Consider the following 22,665-nt stretch of genomic DNA (forward strand, 5'->3'; position numbering starts at 1 on the left):
TAGGGTGGGGATTCAAAATTGTACAAATGATGGGACTGACCCCCTAGGGGCCTAAGGGCGGGGCCAAAAGGGGTCAATTTGGCTATTTCCATTTAAACGACTTCTTCTCTTAAACTAAGCATGGGATAGCACCCAAAATGCAATGGTAGCATCCTTATAGGGTGATGATTCAAAATTGTATAAATGATGGGGCTGACCACCTGGGGGCCTGAGGGGCAGGGTCAAAAGGGGTCAATTTGGCTATTTCCATATAAACGACTTCTTCTCTTAAACTAAGCATGGGATAGCACCCAAAATGCAATGGTAGCATCCTTATAGGGTGATGATTCAAAATTGTACAAATGATGGGGCTGACCACCTGGGGGCCTGAGGGGCAGGGTCAAAAGGGGTTCAATTTGGCTATTTCCATATAAACGACTTCTTCTCTTAAACTAAGCATGGGATAGCACCCAAAATGCAATGGTAGCATCCTTATAGGTCGATGATTCAAAATTGTACAAATGATGTTTGTTTGTTTGTTTGATTAATTAACGTCCTATTAACAGCTATGGTCATGTAAGGACGGCCTCCCATGTAAGCGGTGTGTTGCGTGTATGTTGTGCGAGGTGCGTGTTTTGGGAGACTGCGGTATATTCGTGTTGTGTCTTCTTGTATAGTGGAACTATTGCCCTTTTTATTGTGCTATATCACTGAAGCATGCCGCCGAAGACACCAAGCAACACACCCCGCCCGGTCACATTATACTGACAACGGGCGAACCAGTCGTCCCACTCCCTGTAATGCTGAGTGCTAAGCAGGAGCAGAAAGTACCACTTTTATAGACTTTGGTGTGTCTCGGCCAGGGGACAGAACCCAGAGCCTTCCTCACAGGGGGCGAACGCTCATCTCAAGGCCAAAAGTGAGGCGGTACCAAGGGAGGCATTAGGAAAGATGATGTGGCTGACCCCCCTGGGGCCTGAGGGGGGGGGTTCAAAAGGGGTCGATTTGGCTTTTCCATATAAACGAGTTCTCTGAAACTGGGCATGAGGGGGGGGGGTTCAAAAGGGGTCGATTTGGCTTTTCCATATAAACGAGTTCTCTGAAACTAAGCATGGGATAGCACTCATAATGCAATTGTAGCATCGTTATAGGGTGATGATTCAAAATTGTACAAATGATGGGGCTGACCCCCCAGGGGCCTGAGGGGCGGGGCCAAAAGGGGTCAATTTGGCTATTTCCATTTAAACGACTTCTTCTCTTAAACTAAGCATGGGATAGCACCCAAAATGCAATGGTAGCATCCTTTTAGGTCGATGATTCAAAATTGTACAAATGATGGGGCTGACCCCCTGGGGGCCTGAGGGGGTGGGTCAAAAGGGGTCAATTTGGCTATTTCCATATAAACGACTTCTCTGAAACTAAGCATGGAATAGCATCCATAATGCAATTGTAGCATCCTTATAGGGTGGGGATTCAAAATTGTGCAAATGATGGGGCTGACCCCCTGGGGGCCTGAGGGGGTGGGTCAAAAGGGGTCAATTTGGCTATTTCCATATAAACGACTTCTTCGCTGTAACTAAACATGGGATTACGCTCATAATGCAATGGTAGCAGCCTTATAAGGTGGGGATTCAAAATTGTGCAAATGATGGGGCTGATCCCCCGGGGGCCTGAGGGGTGGGGTCAAAAGGGGTCAATTTGGCTATTTCCATATAAACAACTTTTTCTCTGCAACTAAACATGGCATTACGCTCATAATGCAATGGTAAAATCCTTATAGGGCAAGGATTCAAAATTGTACAAATGATAGGACTTACCCCCCGTGGGCTGAGGGGCGGGGTCAAAAGGGATTAATTTGGCTATTTCCATTTAAACGACTTCTTCTCTGCAACTAAGCATGGGAGAGCATTCATAATGCATTGGTAGCATCCTTATCGGGTGGGGATTCAAAATTGTACAAATGATGGGACTGATCCCCCGGTGGCTGAGGGGCGGGGTTGAAAGGTAGCAATTTTTGCTGTTATCATATGTACGACTTCTTCTCTTCAACTCAGCATGGAAGAGCACTCATAATGCAATAGTAACATCCTTATAGGATGGGGATTTAAAATTAAACGGTATGGCAAAGTATAGGGCTGACTCCCTGGGGCCTTAGACACGGGGCCAAAAAGGTCAATAAGCCTACTATTTTCACATCCCTACGATCATATTTTTAACGCCCATTGATAGTTCTTTTCCTTTTCAGTCCATCTTGGCAATACACGTCCACGGGAAAAAACAGAAAGCAGACGACAACAAAAAAATTGTGTGACATAACATGACGTCATACGCAAACCTTAAAATGACGCACTTCATCATCAGTGACGTTTACAATGAATGCCAAGGCCACGCCGCCATTGTGACCGAATACTTTTGGCACGGCACTGTAGCTGCGCTCTTCTGAGGCTTTGCCTTAAATTCATATTATGTCTGATTATTATTGTTGATGTTAACGATGGTGATCTAAATTAAATAAGAAATATAAAAGTAATGTCTCGAACATGGTATACTACTACAGATATATTTGTTCCATCTGTAAATGGAACCAGATTTAATTAAAATGCCTGATTAATTTCTAGAAAATCCTTTTACCACGAATGCTTGTTCTACTTAAATCTAATTAACGGATGCAAGTGCACATGTGACCATATGCGTTATCAAGAAGATGGCGTCCGAATCCGGACAGATTAAAATCTGTTTCCGTAATTCGTTTCAATATGCCTTCAACATGCAGTGCTTGTAACACATCGAACATTCATCCGATTCAAGCCGTTCTTGCTACATGGCTATCCTGCAAGATGGCGTGATTTGCATCCGATTCTAACTGCTACGCCTAACACAAGCTGGCGTAGCAACAAACTGGTGACTGGTCTTTTATGCGCACGTGGCCCACCACTTTTGGGGGTGTGAAACACTAATAGCTCCCAACATGAGCCAACCTGTTTGCCGTAGGTGCATCTCGTACCCGGGGGAAGAAGGTCCTGGTGGTTGAATAGGTTTTGCTCTTTTTTCTTCCTTTTTTACTGCTACACACCACTTTGGCTTCAGACTCCGGTTAGACGACTGGTAATATGGGCCATGTATTATCAATCTGCTGGTCATGCCGTGCCCTTAGTTCCAAGGTTTCCAAGAAGGCGGTTGGTGTCTTCGGCAGTATGCCTCATTGTTATAGCACTATAACAAGAGGCCCAAGGGCCTTAACGGTCACCTGACTACCTTGGCAATAATCATATAGGAAATTAATTAGATATAGTGTCATGGTAGCCATCTTCGATTTGGGATCAACCAGAGATGTAACAACACTTTGTCGGGACAATGTCAGGATCATTTCATGCAAGTTTCAGCCTAATCGCACATGTAGAAATTGAGAAAAAGTTCGAAATGTGTTTTCAAGATGGCGACTGTGGGGGCCATCGTGGATTTCGGATCGACCCGCAAAATAACAACACTTTGTTGGGACCATGTTAGGATCATTTCATGCAAGTTTCAGCCAAATCGCACCGGTAGAACTTGAGAAGAAGTTCAAAATGTGTTCTCAAAATGGCGGCTGTGGCGGCCATCTTTGATTTTGGATTGACCCGAAAAATAACAACACTTTGTCGGGACCATGACAGGATCATTTCATGCAAGTTTCAGCCAAATCGCACCTGTAGAACTTGAGAAGAAGTTCAAAATGTGTTTTCAAATGGCTGTGGGGGCCATCTTGGATTTCAGATCGACCCGAAAAATAACAACACTTTGTCGGGACCATGTTAGGATCATTTCATGCAAGTTTCAGCCAAATTTCACGGTAGACTTGAGAAGAAGTTCAAAATGTGTTTTCAAGATGGCGGCTGTGGGGGCCATCTTGGATTTCGGATCGACCCGAAAAATAAGAACACTTTGTCGGGACCATGTCAAGATCATTTCAGGCAAGTTTCAGCTAAATTGCACTGGTAGAACTTGAGAAGAAGTTCAAAATGTGAAAAGTTAACGCACGGTGGACGACGACGGACGAAACATGACGACTATAGGTCAGATGACCTAAAAAGGGTAACAGTTCCAGTATACAAGAAGACACCACACGAACATACCACAGTCTCCCAAAACACGCAACTCACACAACATACACGCAACACACTGCATGCATGGAAGGCCGTCCTTACATGACCATAGCTGTTAATAGGACGTTAATTAATCAAACAAACAAACAAAAGCAGCTTAATTTCTAAATACTTAATTTGATATTTGATAGATTCAGGGGCCAAAAAAGCCATTACCATATCTAGTCCTTTTAGTTAATTTTACCCCTTTTGGCCCCCCCCACAGCCGCCTGGGGGGATGGGGCTATGTAATTCAAAATTTTGAATGACACTATACCTTAGAAGATTTGTGTTAAATTTTAATGAATTTGCATCAGTTGTTTTGAAGAAGTCGAAAATGTAAATTGTTTACGAACACATGATGCATGACCTAACAAGAGATCTCAGCGGATCTTTTTGGGCGCCACCTATGAACGATCTTTTGTGTGACAAAGGAAGAAGAGGTATCTTTTCTCTGCTTTTCAAGCTGTTTACTACATATTAATTACTACCACAGGAAAATTTGAGGAAAGATCCATTTGACTACTTTTCTGAGATATAATAAACATTAACAAACTTCCAAATATCAAAATTCCAAGATGGCTTACTGTCCGGGCCATCTTGATCACCTACTTCCTATGCATAACATAATAGACACAATATGCACAACAAGAATCCCTATAAGAACCATGCAACATTCAATTTTGAGACAAGCTAGATACCTTAAGTACATACTTAGACATAGCAGAAAAAAACTTCAAATTGTCAAGAACTCCAAGATGTCGTGCTATCGGCCAGCTTGTTCACCGACTCGGTCCGAAAAATTTTGCAGTATGCATAACTAGACCCCTAGGGGAACCTGCACATGCAAATTTGAGACAGATCCCTTCAGTGCTTTATGAGAAATAGCTGTAACAAACTTCAATTGTCAAAATCCAAGATGGCGGCCTGTCGGCCATCTTGTTTACCGATCGGTCCCAAAATGCAATATGCACAACTAGAGCCCTAGAGGAACCTGTACCTGAAATTTGAGAAGAATTCTTTCGGTACTGTCTGAGAAATAACGGTAACAAACTTTAAACTATCAAATCCAAGATGGTGGCCTGTCGGCCATCTTGTTAACCGATTGGTCCCAAAATGCAATATGCACAACTAGGCCCCTAGGGGAACGTACATGTGAAATTTGAGAAAGATCCCTTCAGTACATTATGAGAAATAGCGGTCACAAACTTTAACTATCAAAATCCAAGATGGCTGCCTGGCGGCCATTTTGTTGACCGATTGGTCCCAAAATGCAATATGCACAACTAGAGCTCTAGGGGAACCTGTACCTGAAATTTGAGAAGAATTCTTTCGGTACTGTCTGAGAAATAACGGTAACAAACTTTAAACTATCAAAATCCAAGATGGCGGCCTGTCGGCCATCTTGTTAACCGATTAGTCCCCAAAATGCAATATGCGCAACTAGGCCCCTAGGGGAACGCACATGTGAAATTTGAGAAAGATCCCTTCAGTACATTCTGAGAAATAGCGGTAACAAACTTTACCTATCAAAATCCAAGATGGCTGCCTGGCGGCCATTTTATTGACCGATTGGTCCCAAAATGCAATATGCACAACTAGAGCTCTAGGGGAACCTGTACCTGAAATTTGAGAAGAATTCTTTCGGTACTGTCTGAGAAATAACGGTAACAAACTTTAAACTATCAAAATCCAAGATGGCGGCCTGTCGGCCATCTTGTTAACCGATTGGTCCCAAAATGCAATATGCACAACTAGGCCCCTAGGGGAACGTACATGTGAAATTTGAGAAAGATCCCTTCAGTACATTCTGAGAAATAGCGGTAACAAACTTTAACTATCAAAATCCAAGATGGCTGCCTGGCGGCCATTTTGTTGACCGATTGGTCCCAAAATACAATATGCACAACTAGGGCCCTAGGAAAACCTACATATGAAATTTGAGAAACATCCCTTCAGTACTTTCTGAAAAATAGCGGTAACAAGAATTGTTAACGGACGGAAGGACGGACGGACGACGACCACGGACGAAAAGCGATTTGAATAGCCCACCATCAACAGATGGTGGGCTGAAAATATATATATTACTTAACATCTAGTGTCCTTATACAGGAGATTAATTCAACACACAACCAGATATACTACTTTTGTGTCTTGGCTGTCCGGGAAAAATATTATTATCTAGCAGGGCCATACTGAGACGAGTTTCACCAATCTGATTGAAATACAGATCCTTATAACCACTCCGTTCAATAGAGGATATGAGAAAATCCGATTAAGGGTCATGTTCGGATGACCTTTATACCGCGTGTAATTTAGATCAAATGCATTTTCTGCACGTTGCTCTGTCAATTGACACCGCCATTTCGCCCCAACATACAAATACGATTAGCTTTATTGTGCTATTTGGGCGAGATGACTACGTACACGGAAATAATTTGGACAGATTTTCAAACTATTTAGTCCCCTGAAATTCACTGTTAATATTTTGCCAGTAGCAATTTGATTGGCCATCTACAAAGGTCACCTGAATATGACCCCTTATGGGATTTTAAGGTCATCTGACCCGCCGTCCGCCGTGCGTTAACATTTCACATTTTGAACTTCTTCTCAGTTCTACCAGTGCGATTTAGCTGAAACTTACATGAAATGATCATGACATGGTCCCAACCAAGTGTTGTTATTTTTTGGGTCGATCCGAAATCCAAGATGGCAACCATAGCCGCCATCTTTAAGACACATTTTGAACTTCTTCTCAAGTTCCACCAGTGCGATTTAGCTGAAACTTGCATGAAATGATCCTGACAAGGTCCCGACAAAGTGTTGTTATTTTTCGGGCCGATCGGAAATCCAATATGGCCGCTACAGCCGCCATCTTGAAAACACATTTTGAACTTCTCCTCAAGTTCTACAGGTGCGATTTAGCTGAAACTTGCATGAAACGATCCTGACATGGTCCCGACGAAGTGTTGTTATTTTTCGGGTCGATCCACAATCCAAGATGGCCGCCACATCCGCCATCTTGAAAACACATTTTGAACTTCTTCCCAACTTCTACAAGTGCGATTAAGCTGAAACATGCATGAAATGATCCTGACATGGTCCCGACAAAGTGTTATTTTTCGGGTCAATCCAAAATCCAAGATGGCCGCCACAGCCGCCATCTTGAAAAAAACATTTTGAAGTTCTGCCTATGCAATTTGGCTGAAACTTGCATGAAATGATCCTGACATGGTCCCGACAAAGTGTTGGTATTTTTCGGGTTGATCTGAAATCCAAGATGGCCGCCACAGCCGCCATCTTGAACAAGAGGCCCAGAGGGCCTGTATCGCTCACCTGGTTTGTAATGCCATGTAATGTTCTGAATATAAGTTCATTGTTTCTTTTCTGAAGGAATTTGAATATTTACCTCTAATTGCCCTATTGGGCCCCACTTTTTCTGCTCCAGGGGGTCAAAGCCAAAATTTATACGAATTCTGTTAACCTCAAGGATGTTTCTGGCCAAATTTGGTTACAATCCATGCAAAACTCTAGAACAAGTAGCGATTTTTAGGATTTACCTCTATTTCCCCTATTGGGCCCGCCCCTCCTGCCCCAGGGGGGTCAGGGTCACCATTTATGCAAAATCTTATCCCCTTCCACTAAGGAAGTTTCTGGCCAAATTTAGTTGCAATCCTTGCAGAACTCATCAGTATGTATTTGTCCTTCTACTGCTCCTGTCCAGTGACATAGAACTGAACCCAGGACCCACAGTTGAATGGATAAACTCCACACACTGTCCATTGTGTGATTTACCTGTGAATTTTGAAAGTATTGAAGTCTATTGTGTTGGATGTCTTCAGTCTTGGCACAGTCAATGCCTTACCAATACTGGTCATACTATACTGAACGACAACTCAAGACTCTTGCTCTCCTGGTTTTGTGATAATTGTACAAGGGAGCCTTGTACTCAATATCAGGAGGTATCCAATCTTCTACCGAGCAATTTACCAAAGGGACTTTCGTTTATAACCTGGAATGTGAGAAGTCTTCCAAAACACTTTGAAGAAATTTCATATCAAATTTTACAGTCAAAACCAAGTGTTGTTGGATTATGTGAGACTTGGTTAAATAGTAACCACTGCAGTAGTAGCTATAGTATTCCAGGATATGATTTTATTCGGCGTGATCGGGCTAATAGAAGTGGTGGTGGAGTAGGATTCTTCATCAGAGAAGATATAAAATACAAAGAAAGACCTGATCTAAATCATAGCGGCCTTGAAATATGTTGGATAGAGATCTGTCTAACCAACACCAGACCGCAGTTGGTTAGTTCATTCTACAAACCACCGACTTTCAGAAGTGACTGGAATGAACTTCTGGTGGCCAATGTAGAACAAGCTGCAGCCGAATCCGTTGATGTTATTCTAATGGGGGATTTTAATGTTGATTTGTTCATCGCATCCCCAGAAAACCGGAAGTTAAGTGCTGATATGGAAAGTGTTGGCCTCTACAATGTAGTTACAGTACCTACGAGAGTAACTAACAATACTTCTACATGTATAGACCATATATGGACCAATACTCCCAGGGATTTTACCTGTTGTGATACTTCTAACGTTAACATAAGCGACCATAAACCTGTATTTGCCGTCAAAAAGTATCATGGAAATGTGAAACAAACAGGTATAAACACCATTAAGTACAGATGTACTAAAACTTTTAATGAAGAAAATTTCTGTTCCGACTTGGAGTCTGCCTTTCAAGCCTCCCCCCAGGATACAAATGATGATGTTAACCTTGCATTTGATTCCTGGACTACGGCTTTTACTGAAGTGCTTGACAAACATGCTCCTCTCAAAGAGAAGAGAGTAAAATACAAATCCATTCCAGAATGGTGGAATGAGGACATAAGCACATCCATGAAAATCAGAGACAATCATAAGAACATGAACAATCTTGATTTGTATCGTAAATGGAGAAACAAAGTTACTTCTTTAATCAAAAAAACCAAAAGTGATTTTTTCAGAAATGTCCTAGATGCCTGTGAAAAAGAGCCTAACAAATATTGGAAATATTTTAAAAAATTAGTTCCAAATAAACCGGAAACTAAACCTGATTTTATTACCTCAAATGACATGCAAATTGATGAACACAATGAAATTGCAAATAACTTTAACAATTTTTTTACCAATATTGTCAAAGAGTATATCTCTGATAATGAATCAACACATTTACCTGATAGTCTAAGTACTATAAAAGCTTTTGTATCTAGACACCTACCTGTGGACACTGTATACGATATACCAGAAAGTTTCTGTCCAGTATTGACTGTACTAAAGCTACAGGACTAGATGGTATATCCGCCAAATATTTAAAAATATCAGCTACTGTCATTGCTGAACCTATTACCTCATTGTTAAACATGTGTATAAGTCAAAATGTATTTCCCGATCAACTTAAACATGCTAAAGTCAATCCTATCTACAAAAAGGGTGAAAAAAGTAGTGTTACCAACTATAGACCTATTTCAATCCTGCCATTATTATTAACTAAATTCAACCTTATTATTGAAAACCAGTCTGGATTTAGGAGTAAACATTCATGTCCAACTGCTCTTACAGCATTATCCAATAGATGGTAAGAGGAAATTGATAAAGGAAACCTCATTGGTGTTATGTATATTGATTTTAGAAAGTTTTTTACTTCGTACCTGTCCAATCGTTTTCAGACTGTATGTTTTAAATCATCGCTTAGCGACCCATGTGAAATTTTAACTGGCGTACCACAGGGTTCGATTATTGGTCCCCTGATGTTTTTATTATATGTAAACGATATGCCTCTCCATTGTAAACAATGTGAAGTTTTTATGTATGCTGATGACACATCCATGCAAGTAGCAGACAAGAAAACTGATGTTATTGAGTCTTGTCTACAATCTGACTTCGTAAATGTTAAAAGTTGGTGTGAAACTAACAAAATGGTCATTAACACTGAAAAAACAAAAGTTATGTTAATAGGAAGTAAACAGAAAAAACAAAGGGTTTCAAATGAGATTAATATATTATGTGATGTATCTGACAACAACAGTAAGTTAGAAAATGTCAAACATGAAAAATTACTTGGTGTTTGCATTGATGATACCCTTACTTGGGATAAACATGCCCAAGATGTTATAAAAAAAAGGTCAATTTTAAAATTCATCAATTATGTCGTATAAAGAAATTTTTACCAATTTCATCTAGAATTACGTTTTTTAATTGTTTCATTTTACCTTACCTTGATTATTGTTCAAATGTTTGGGGCCATTGTAGCCAGCTGTACATAAGCAAACTTGAACGAATGCAAAAGAGAATACTTCGTATTATTTTAGACGAAGATTATACCGTATCAGGTGAGGAACTTCTTTGTAAATTAAAATGGCTACCTTTTAGCAAAAGAGTAAAATATAATGAGTGTATTCTTATGTTTAAAGTTATTAACAAATTATGTCCTAATTATTTAGATTGTAACAATTTAGTATCCTATATTCATGAAAAGAAGACTAGATCAGCCACTTCAGGGAAATACTTATTACCTAGATTTAAAACAGAAAAAAAATTAAGAGCTCATTTAAGTATAGTGGACCATCACTATGGAATGATCTACCAGAAAGTGTTTCTAAAAATACAAAACTCTCCAAATTCAAATACGAATGCAAAAAACACTTCCTACATGTATCCCAATAATCACTGTTTCATTTGCTTCATAATACCTATTTTTAGTAAACCCAGCACTTTTTGTTCTTTTATCGTCTTAATAAACTATCGTTAATTAATCAAACAAAATCAATTTTAATAATGCTATAATAGCATATATTCTGTCAATACGCTTGTTTTCAACGGGAAAAAATACCGTAGTGATAAAGACCTTCCAGGCAAGGCAAAAGTGAATATTTGCATCAGGGAAATAGGGACACAAAAAGACGATTTTCTCCAAAAGTAAGTAAGTTACACTACATTAATTTTGCTGGAACACTTAAAAAATCGTTCTGATTTCAGAACAATTGGAATTATGAAGATATCTCTTACAGTATTTTTATTATTATTATTATATATAATGTAAGTTAATTACAAGCTAACCGATATTTACATAATATATAATTTTCAGTCATGTGGACATGACGTACATAGGAATTATTTTACATAATGAATAATTTGCGTGCCCCTGTGCTTGGGCTGAGGTGACCAATATTACATTTCACGGTCCCGGAATACAGTTGGTAGTAGACTAAAGGTTACACATTGTGCACACGGTGTGAACTACGAGTGGACACGGAGTGCACGAGGTTTAGACTACAGGTAGACACGGAGTGCACGAGGTTTAGACTACAGGTAGACACGGAGTGCACAAGATTTAGACTACAGGTAGACACGGAGTGCACTACGTGTGAACACGGTGTCCACTACAGGTGGACATCGTGTCCAGGTAAAATGTCCACTACATCCAGACCACAGACAGACTAGATGATGTGCCACAGAGATATGAGAAAATATGTATTTATTCTGAAGTCTATATGGACTTTGACAGATAGAAATATTTATTGCGATCAGAAACATAATATTTATTGCAACATAAAATTGCCGTTAATTACTGGAAATCATTCGTACTGTAATGTTTATTTGAATAGATACACATAAAGTAAAATGTATCAATATATATTATCATACAATTTAATTTATAAATAAGGACGTTTATTAGAAGTTATAAAAGCAAATTAACTGCGTACGGTAAACCACGGTAAACCACGTACTGGTTATGTCTCATCAATGGATAGTTCAAGTCCGCATTTTCCCAGTAAAAACTATTTTTCTTAGCTAGTGATATGTAGTTTAAGGATGAAATTCTTTTTCGAACGCATAAAGTGATGAACCTTGCAGGGAGTAAGATTTTCAGTGTTAGCAAATCGTCGCCCAAGAGATATTTTGATCGGCAAAATATTTTGATTGAAAAGGATATATTGATGGGCATAATAAAAGCAAGGATATCATGATAAACATAAACAAATTAAATTCTTCATAAAATGTTTAACTATGTATGTATGGAATATAGTTTTCTAAACGGCAAGGTGCGCGAAATAGTTTTAATCCTGTCAAATGTATAATACGTATACATTTGCTACATAGAACCTGGCGCGTTGCAAAGCATTGGAAATATGTGAAATCGTCCATAGACGTTAAAAATGGGCATTAGAAATTACATTTTATTGTGTCAACCGATTGAGGAACCTGTAAGCACTGGCTTATAGAATAGAGCAGATTGAGGAACCTGTAAGCACTGGCTTATAGAATAGAGCAAAAATTTAGTATCGGGCATATGGCTGCTCGTGAGCATCAACACTGTTCAAAGGACCGATCGCAAAAATGTAGGTCACATGCCTGATAATAAATTAAACAGACAATCAAAATAAATCCAACTTCTACCCATTTAAACTGTAGATTCATAGTTGTTGATTAGATTCTGAATTTGTCACAATTATTTTAATTCTAGAAACTCTGAAGTAGTTATATATTAAGGGTGTTAGAAGTCGTCCTGATCTCGTCCTGATCTTGGTATGAATATATAGGATAAAGTTGGAAGTCGTCCTGATCTTGGTATAAATATATAGGATAACGTTGGAAGTCGTCCTGATCTCGTCCTGATCTTGGTATGAATATATAGGATAAAGTTGGAAGTCGTCCTGAAAGTCGTCCTGATCTTGGTATAAATATATAGGATAACGTTGGAAGTCGTACTGATCTTGGTATAAATATATAGGATAACGTTGGAAGTCGTCCTGAAAGTCGTCCTGATCCGGGCATAAGTCACCCTGATCTTGGAAGCCGTCTTGGATTAAATATATAGGATAGCGTTAGAAGTTGTCCTGATATTGATCCTAGATTATCAAGGACAGATAAGGTTTGCCGAGTTTGTTTCATGATCGAGTGACCTTTAACTTTTAATCAACATTATCCCAATGCCATGTTGGTTAACACTATCAAGTTTGAAACAGAAGATCCTTTACATCTACAGACAGACATGCATTCACATTGCAGCGTCCCTGTCAGTAATGCTGATCTTAGTATAAATATATAGGATAGATTTAGAAGTCGCCCTGTAAATCGCCATGAAAAAAATTTTTTTTTGCAAACTTGCTCCATGACCCTTGACCGTAACCTTTAATAAATCTTGGTGTTAATATGGCTGCGGATAGCAATTTCAGCAATAACAAGAAAACAACCATCCAAACATTAGATATTAATTTATTTTTGAAATAGTCGTTACATACATAAATGATGAACATAAGATAGCTACAAGCGAATTTAGAAAACAGTTATAAATAGAGTACATCGATCAACAACATTCTGCTATACAATACATGCGCATAACAATTAACTTGATAAAACCCTAACATTCAAAACAATGTCTACTGTATACTGTAATGGCCAAATGCTAAAGTTGCGACACCATTGTCGAGAACAAATCTTTTGTCGTCAAAGGCACAAAGCCCGGCTTTGTTGATGCAATACACGTAAAGCTGATGTTTATCACTACGAATCGTAGCCATCTGACAAAAGCTTTGACTGTTTTTAAAAAGACATTCTTTGTACATTTCGTGACGTAGGTCACGTTTTATCGTTGCCTTCTTTATACCTTTGGCGATCTGTTTCTCACGAAATGTAGTATCACCGATTTCATCTACTGCATATTTGTAACTGTACATTTTGGCTCTAAGTCCTACGAACTGACAAAGCACATTTCCACCACATTCATCCTTAAAAAAGCCTGGTACTTTCTTACACGTTTGATCGAAATAGGGGCTTTCAGAGGGATAATTGCTTAGATCGAATTTGTGTCTGTCTCGGTACATGTCTGAATACACGTCATCACATGTCACGTGGTAGAGGAGACTGTCGGTATCCGTCATCAGGAGAGTAAGGTCATTGCCATATGTCTCTTTCAAGTAACCATAATAGAAATCATACATGACAACTTTAGACAGGTCTAAAATCGCTTGTCCAACGTTAACAGGTTTGTTCAATGTCAGTTTGACCTTCTGATTTTCGACTGCAGTTAGATTTTCATCAAAGATGGTGAATCTCTTAAAGGAAGGTCGCGCTACGTACTTTTTGAATTTGATCTCATTGTGGGTTAGTTTGATGTCAACACGTTTCCTAACGTTTTCCATTGTCTTGCCAAATACGGCATTGTTCATCAGTTTAAAGAAATCTTTCTCGAAATCGTTTTTTGCATGTTTCCGTTTCTCACTGTTAAAATCTATGTATTTCTTGAGCCACGGAGTCTGTTCGAATTGCAGTATTCTATGAATCTTGACGAGTTTCATCCACAATTTCAAATATTGTTTAAGATTTCGATAATGACAAACGTATTTCACCCTGTCTTCAAGAGTTGGTATCAGTTTCTCAGTGGTGACCCCATCACAACTTCCCATCGACATGAGAATCGGGGTGGAGTTCTCTCCAAAGTCGTCGACTCGCGGGCGACAATTCATCGGCGCGAACGGTTTTTTTTAATCGGCGCGAGCGGGTAATCGCTATGAGAGTCGTGTAATGAGGATGAATATTCCAAGTCCACCTCTAATAGAAAACCATGCGCGTCATTATCCTCAACTTTCATGACGTTGATGTTTGTGACGTCGTCCACCTACCTAAAACCGCCTGCAGGTAGAGGTTCAGACATTGCTTTACCATAGAGATTATTACAATCGGAGTACATGATGTACGACGTTGGTTTAAGTGGGTTGTTTGTGTCCGACAGACGAGGGTTGTTTGCTTCCGCGTATTTATTCGATATCATCGAGACACCACCACGGATTCCTACTTCAAAGAAAAGGTACATATCCGGATCTTTGATCAAATCAAGACTAACTCTCGTCATACGTAACGCTGAACTCCAAACGAGACCGGGAGCGGTAAAGAAATGCGCCGCATCTAGACCGTAATAGCCCAAACACATTGCTCTGAAATTCTCGAAGACGTCTGCAAGCAGCAATACGTCGGTTTTCAGATAAAGGTCTTGATATTCGCCGAGGTTGTTTATTTTCATTTCTTTCCACACCTTTTGTGCGTGTACGTAGTCTTTCTCCGAAATGTGACTCTTGGTTAGACTGCTGTAAAAGCACTCTTTAGACGGGAGTTGCGTTTCTGTAAATTTTTCCGCACAATCTAAGTATTCATATGGGTATACACCCTTGCGAAGCAACAGTGTAGTCTCCGACACAGAAAATTCTTTAGAAAAGTGTTTGAAATGAGAAAGACCATTCTTAGCCAAGTTTTCCGTTAATGTTTCAAGACTCTGTGACATGAATTGAAATGAATCGATGAAACGTAAGGGGCCAAGAGAAAACAAAATGTATTTTTCTGTGTTATTCTGTATGCATTGGATATCATGATCCTGAAATAGACCAACGCTCTGACAGATCAGGTGACTGTCATACCCGCGTAAATTGTGAAATACGCATGGAATGTATGATGGGTATTTATAATTCAGGTTACAGGATTCATGAGCTGCACCTTGATAGAATCCTGTGATATGACAGTGATCGTGGACCTTCTTGCACTCTTTTGTGAAACACTTTCCACACATATGACACCGCGAACTTGTTTTGAAATCTCGTTCGTCTTTTGGACGCATGATCATCGGTTCCACAATACCTAATATTTCTTTGATTTCTTCTGCCTCGGAGGCTTTGTATATTTATCGTCTATACATACGCGTTGATATCCAAAAACTACATGGTTCGAATTGAGCAGTTTTCGTTGTGCTCGATATACTCGGATCATTTTCACACGAGTCCATGGGTTGTACGAACGCCTCGAAATCGCAAAACAGAACGAAGGGTGCCTTCAGCTGCTTTCGAAAGTCTTCGAATTTTAACATGTCATTTTCCGGAAATTCTATACATTGAGGATCGTGCCGCGCACGATTTTCTACGTGTTTATCTAACAAATCCTCTCGCACGAAACCTTGAAGACAGTATTGACAGAAATATGTTTTGTTTCTGACTTTCTTTGTTCTGGACAAGAAGGAGTTTAGATCGCAAATGAGACAGTAATGTGATTTTTCATCTTCTCGCAAGAATAGAAGATTTACATGGTGTCGAGTTTCACGCATCTGCGTTACATGCATGGGAAATATGTCTCGGCCTTCGCACCCGAATACGTTAACGCTGATTGGATTTAGTTTCTCGAATTTAGATACTTGCGAGATGGGAATGGGGTAGGTCATACCGGTCATGTCGAGATCGTTTTCGTACTGTATGTAATTCGATACACGTTCAGGTAAGTAGGATACAGGGTGGAGAGAAGCTAGTATAGACCACTTGAAGCATTATCAACCTATCATGAATAGCAAAAAGTCCTAATAAAGAAACTATAGAAGAATGTTAATATTTTTATGATCATATTTTTGTAATGCCTAACACTGACTCTTCACTGTTAACATTGATTGTGTTATAACCTCATCTTAGGTTATCAATATAAATCTTGTGATGTAATAATTGTTTTTAAGAACCTTTCAAATTTGTTTCAGAAAGGTAGTGGGCCTTTACCATGTATTATAAGCAGAGCATAAATTTTTTTTGTTTTGTAGGTAGGTACAACCATTGGTTCATCTTTTATTGTCGACCGGTTTTGCCCCTTATTAAAGGCGAAACCGGTCGACAATAAAAGATGAACGAATGAGGTCTCTTTGCCTGTTGTAATTGGACCTACCTGCTTTGCTTTACTCTTTACTCCAATCAGCTTTCATATCTCCAGATATCCTGCCTAGGACCAAGGAACCAATTACCCCACCAACCAATAAAACTTATGTTTTATTTGTAAACAATACATATATACAATACATTCCCATCAAACCATGCATCATAACTCTCATGGTCTGAATATATATTATCTCCCTTACCTGTTTGGACCCATTGATTCAAGCATACTGAGCTGTGCATAAATTGTGTTACTCTGCAAAAAATCAAATGTGATTTCATTTTTAATGCTAATAAGCATATCCATTTAATTTAGGAGGATTTCTTTTTTTTAATACCTAATGTATATACAAGATGACATATTGAATGTCACATGACCATGCATTAGCCAATGAAAATAGTAGAAAATCAGAGCATATCTAATGTATATATATATTTTTAAAGACACAAAGCTGACAGTAAAGATATATGAATTAACTATCAAAAAAAAAAAAAAAATCTCCCTTAATTTCTTAAAATCAAAATTACAATGTAACATTGAATATTTTATGGTCTGCATTTTTAGAAAGTAAAACAAACAAAGGTTATGATTTATTATTGTTATTATATTTCTCTCCTATATACAGTATTGTCTAAGTAGCTTTACCTCATAATCTTGAAGGAAATTGGTTATCCTACCAATTTGATTGGTCACCACATCTATGGCAAAGTCACCTGTAATACATTTTGACCAGCAATGTTTACTCCTAAATTCACTCCTGTCATATATCCATTGTGACATCATTATTTTGTGAGCAAAATTCACAAAGTTTTCACTAAAAAGTATGACGTTACACTCCCAAACACTGTAAGATGTCACAATCAATACCTACCCTACCTACCTTAGATAACTCTATAATATGCAAAAACAGAATAGAGAATATTCCTATTACACCCCGGTCTTAGGCATAGGTGCAACATTATACCTTAATTGAAATCTTCTAATTTAAATTATGATGCCTTAATTTATCACTTCCCACTGCTATTTTTGGCCAATTAACATATTTCCATATATATGTATATGAATGTTTCACTGAAATAATACTGGTTGGCGACATATTATCCTGAAGAACATATTATCGTGATTTTGATTGGCACGGTATACCAAATGCGATTTTTAAACAGTTTTGTGTTTAGGAAAAGATGACACGTACCAAAATTACCAACAATGTTTTCAAATTTCAGTAGTAGTTTGGGATTAATATGGAAACATACCAGCATATAGAATGCCATTTCTTTTCTTTGCTGAAACAGCATGCATTTGTTGTAACCATTTTTTGCTATCAGCCTGCTCACTGATTCGGTGCGGTGATGATGAGAACCTTCCATACCTAAAATGATAATGGTCAAATAAACATACATACATACATATATCAGCTATTTGCAAAATATGCACCAGAGGCAAGACTGTCTTAAGTTTTGTAGGAAACAATATCAACTCAATATATTTTTCCATTTGCTTGGGACCAACACTATATAACCTATATAGTCCATGGATTGTCCATATATATACATACTGTCCAAAGTTAAATGGCAAATAATGTGTCAACTTACCGAATCAGTTGATTTGATGTTTCAGGATGTGAAACTGCTAATCCAACCAAAGCTGATGGTTTTAAAAACCAAAACGGACTGCCATCTTCTCCTTTGCCCTAATAATATCATTTGTCAATTTTATAAATATTTTATATATCATTCTGACAAAATATTGATTAGTTATAGACAAACAATTTATGCATTTTCAAGTGACTAGTATATCACAGACTCAAATATCATTCAGTAATTATGTACTGAGGCCAAATCATATTACTAAACCTAACTTACTTGTTGTAATAATGACTCTGGTGTCAGTTCACCAAATCTCATGCCTTTTATGAGGGAAAATGGTGGCATATTGATCCCGGCCTCCTTCATAATATACCAAACAAATTTGGCTGTTTCGTCACTCTGTTCAAAACAAGATTTTAATGCTTGATTTTACGTGCACAAGAAATTACAATATAAGAAAACTCATTTTGCCATATTTTAAACAAGAGGCTCATGGAACTTTGACTGTCACCTGAGTTCAGATATATGAAATGAAACAAAGACATATAAACACTATATACTGGCCCTTGACATCGGTCAGTGATATTACAAATTTGACTTTTTAATCCATGAAGATCAAACCTGTTAACTCAGAAATGTTTTGAAATTTTAGAAATTTTGATCCTGTTTCTTCCCGCCCCTCTGGTTCCCAAGGACCAACATGGATGTTAAACTTGTATATCTCAGGTTAATAATTACTGGTATATATATAATCAAGTTTGATTCATTTCCTATGAAAATTGAGCAAATAATGATCATAAATGTGTTTTTCCTAGATAAACTTAAGAAAACTTGACCCCTTCCCCAGAAGGTAACGTGAGTGACCGCAGGGTCATATACCGGGTAATTCACAATTTTTGTAAAGGACCTTTACATCTTTGAAAATTCTTTGATTCTACCATTTTCAGAATTTTATCAGAAGATTTTTGAAGTTTTAGCCTATTTGACCCCCTTTTGACCCCACTCCTAAGGCCCCTGGGGGTCAGTCATGGAAAATTTGTCAATGAAAAACATATTCTTACCATGATATGGGTCTTTGAGTGCAACATAACATATAACAGCATCTCCAGTTTTGATGAGAATGGAAACCATGTGCAAGTTTCTTGCTGAACTTGAAAATCAATCCTGCTATCTTCATTGTAAGAATGACCAACTTCTGATTCACTGCCAGAATCTACATATAAGTAAGGAACAATTTTTCACCTGGCAGTTTGGTACACACAAAAGAGATGGTATATCACTGCAATGTTTTGATTTATAGATCTAACGTTATTGTACCTAAATTGATACTGTACCCAAATTGATGCCCTAATTGAAAAAATACATTAAACATTTGTGTTGTTAAAGTTTACCTCATTTCTCAGTGGTGATACCAAAGGTGCATCATTTATTGATAATTACGCTTTGTTTTATATACCTGTTTCTGTAACATTTCCTCTGAAAGATAACTTTGAAATTGATAACTCTGTCTAAAACGTGTTAATTAATCCCTAGAAATGTGGCCATGTGACAATTACTATTTGTACTATAGTAGTGTTCTTTTCAAAGTGTAAGGCCTCCTCAAAGAAAATTTTATCAAATAATGAAATTTAAGATATAAACACTTAACAGAAATAGATAAAATATAGTTGCCACACATTATATTTTTAGCTCACCTGGTCCGAAGGACCGAGGTGAGCTTATGGGATACCGCAGCGTCCGGCGTCCGTCGTCCGTCGTCCTTCACCAATCGACTTCTTCTCCATAACCGCTGGTCGGATTTCAACAAAATTTGACTGGTAGTATCCTTATGGGCTACTAACTGAAAATTGTACAAATGATGGGGCTGACCACCCGGGGGCCTGAGGGGGGGGGTCAAAAGGGGCCATTTTTGCTATTTCCATATAAACGACTTCTTCTCTGAAACTAAGCATGGTATAGCAACCATAATACAATGGTAGCATCCTTATAGTGTGGGGATTCAAAATTGTGCAAATGATAGGGCTGACCCCCCGGGGGCCTGAGGGGCGGGGTCAAAAGGGGTCAATTTGGCTATTTCCATATAAATGACTTCTTCTCTGCACCTAAGCATGGTATAGCACCCATAATGCAATGGTAGCATCCTTATAGGGTGGGGATTCCAAATTGTGCAAATGATAGGGCTGACCCCTGGGGGCCTGAGGGGCGGGGTCAAAAGTGGTCAATTTCCATATAAATGACTTTTTCTCTGCAATTTAACATGGGATTACGCTCATAATGCAATGGTTACATCCTTATAGGGTTTGGATTCAAAATTTTGCAAATGATGGGGCTGACCCCCCGGGGGGCTGAAGGGTGGGGTCAAAAGGGGTTAATTTAGCTATTTCCATATAAACGACTTCTTCTCTGCAACTAAGAATGGAAGAGCACTTATAATGCAATGGGAGCATCTTTATAGGGTTGGGATTTGAAATTGTACAAATGATAGGGCTGACCCCCGGGGCCTTAGACGGCAATAGATGCGAGGTCAAAAAGGTCAATTAGGCTACTACTTTCATATAAATTACTTTATCTCTGAACCTATGTATTGGATAGCATATTTGTATGGTATCAATAGCATCATTGTATGGTTGTGATTCAAAATTAAACTTTGGGAGTCAATTTTGCTTATTATTCTAATTGTCAGAGTCTTGTGATAATTACTAACAAAAAACCAGGTGAGCGATACAGGCCCTCTGGGCCTATTGTTATTTTATCACGTGCAAATTGCTCTTTGTACAGTGTTATTTCTCCCTCTTGATTTTCACTAAAACTGTTACTAGATTCAAGTATCTTGTAACTTGATTGATTCATAATCATGTTTGTAGTTTTTTTACATTGTATTTTTTTACAATCATTAAAAATAATTAAAAGTGGTCTTTTGACATATACACCATATTGGAACTATATAGGTTTAGGTGAATGCCACAGAAAACCTTAATTTAAATCATTGAAATATCACACAAGTCATAACGTGGTGTTATGGGGTACTGATCATGAAATTAGCGCAGGTACTGTTGTGAAATTTTTACAGTAAAATGTATAACTGTATTCAGTATAACTCAGTATAATAAACGCAACTACACCCCTTTTATAAAGTAAAATCACAAAAAAAATATTTACATTGATTTCTCTTAATTTTATACATTTTTTCTTGCTGGGTATCAATTTAGGTACACATCATGTGACAAAACTAGAAATTTCGACACATGATATTAATCGTTCTAATAGTAAAAATAAGCACTGTAATAGCAAAAACAAAGCATCAAAATAAAGTTTGTACGCTCTTTTTGAAAACAAAACAGAAAAAAGTGAAGAACACCAAGCAACAAATGCCATATAAGAGAAATCTACGTGTATTGGTATCAATTTGGGTACAATGACGTTATGTACTATATCATATCATTAATTACAAGTATATTTTAGTTCAAGAATTCTGTAATATTTAAAGCATTATAATCTGTTGGGGTTTAATTTTCTCAGCTTTCTAATTCCTTTTCAAGATTTAGATAAAGACTAGGTCTATTTCTTTCCTCCTTTCTCAACACGGGCTTAGGGTCGGCTACACCCTAATATTTGCGATCGATGAGGTTTAGGCCTAGTCTTACTGCTCGGACGTAGTCGAAGACATCTGTAAACACACACATTACAAGCACAGGATCCCGAGAGAATCAGTAGGCTAACATGGTAAATTATTCAACTAACATATGTGCAATAATTACAAAACATTCACCTTCATATGGAATTGGTTCTCCGTGATTACTTTCTTCAACTGCGGGAAGTGTCGCTTCTAATTCGTTGTCGTTGTCATTTTCGGGACACGGTGGTCGCAACCCATCGCCGCATACATAACTTGCATTTCTTGTATGCTTGTCCGTTTCAAGATGTCTTAAGAAGTTGGCATGTTTCCCTGTTTCGAAATTGCATAATTCACATTGAAAAATGCCGCTCTGGGGATGCCCTAAACGACGCCTTTTCATTTTACCTATGCCTGTTGACAGGACTCGAATCAAACATCTGACAGTCTACTTTCGCTTTCGCCAGCGTGACACGTAAGGAATACGACAGTCATTTCCGAAGCATTTCCGATGTACACTCATTTCATTTCTTTACACAAATATTGTGTAGATGCTCATGGTTTGATACACTCTTAAAATGTAAGGGAATCGTTCTATTTTGCAATTTAACTATCGACAATATCATTTAAAATAACAGTTTGGTGTT

At 38.3% G+C, this 22,665-nt stretch overlaps 2 protein-coding genes across 2 annotated transcripts; both read right to left on the reverse strand.

Annotated features, from left to right (window-relative positions):
• Positions 1-13,524: 13,524 nt before the first annotated feature.
• LOC138305596 (uncharacterized) lies at positions 13,525-14,610 on the reverse strand. The gene has a single exon (XM_069245899.1). It carries the CDS (start codon positions 14,608-14,610, stop codon positions 13,525-13,527), a length of 1,086 nt encoding a protein of 361 aa, XP_069102000.1.
• Positions 14,611-14,762: 152 nt separating this feature from the next.
• Positions 14,763-22,644, reverse strand: LOC138305597 (uncharacterized). Its single transcript, XM_069245900.1, has 9 exons — positions 22,175-22,644; positions 19,467-19,618; positions 18,682-18,804; positions 18,412-18,509; positions 18,073-18,188; positions 17,465-17,532; positions 17,022-17,074; positions 15,893-16,134; positions 14,763-15,346 (listed from the first exon to the last, which is right to left on the reverse strand). Exons 1-9 carry the CDS (start codon positions 22,419-22,421, stop codon positions 14,763-14,765), a joined length of 1,683 nt encoding a protein of 560 aa, XP_069102001.1. The 5' UTR covers positions 22,422-22,644.
• Between the last annotated feature and the right edge of the window lie 21 nt (positions 22,645-22,665).

The sequence above is a fragment of the Argopecten irradians genome, chromosome 13 (genome assembly GCF_041381155.1).
Source record: "Argopecten irradians isolate NY chromosome 13, Ai_NY, whole genome shotgun sequence".
Taxonomy (NCBI): domain Eukaryota; kingdom Metazoa; phylum Mollusca; class Bivalvia; order Pectinida; family Pectinidae; genus Argopecten; species Argopecten irradians.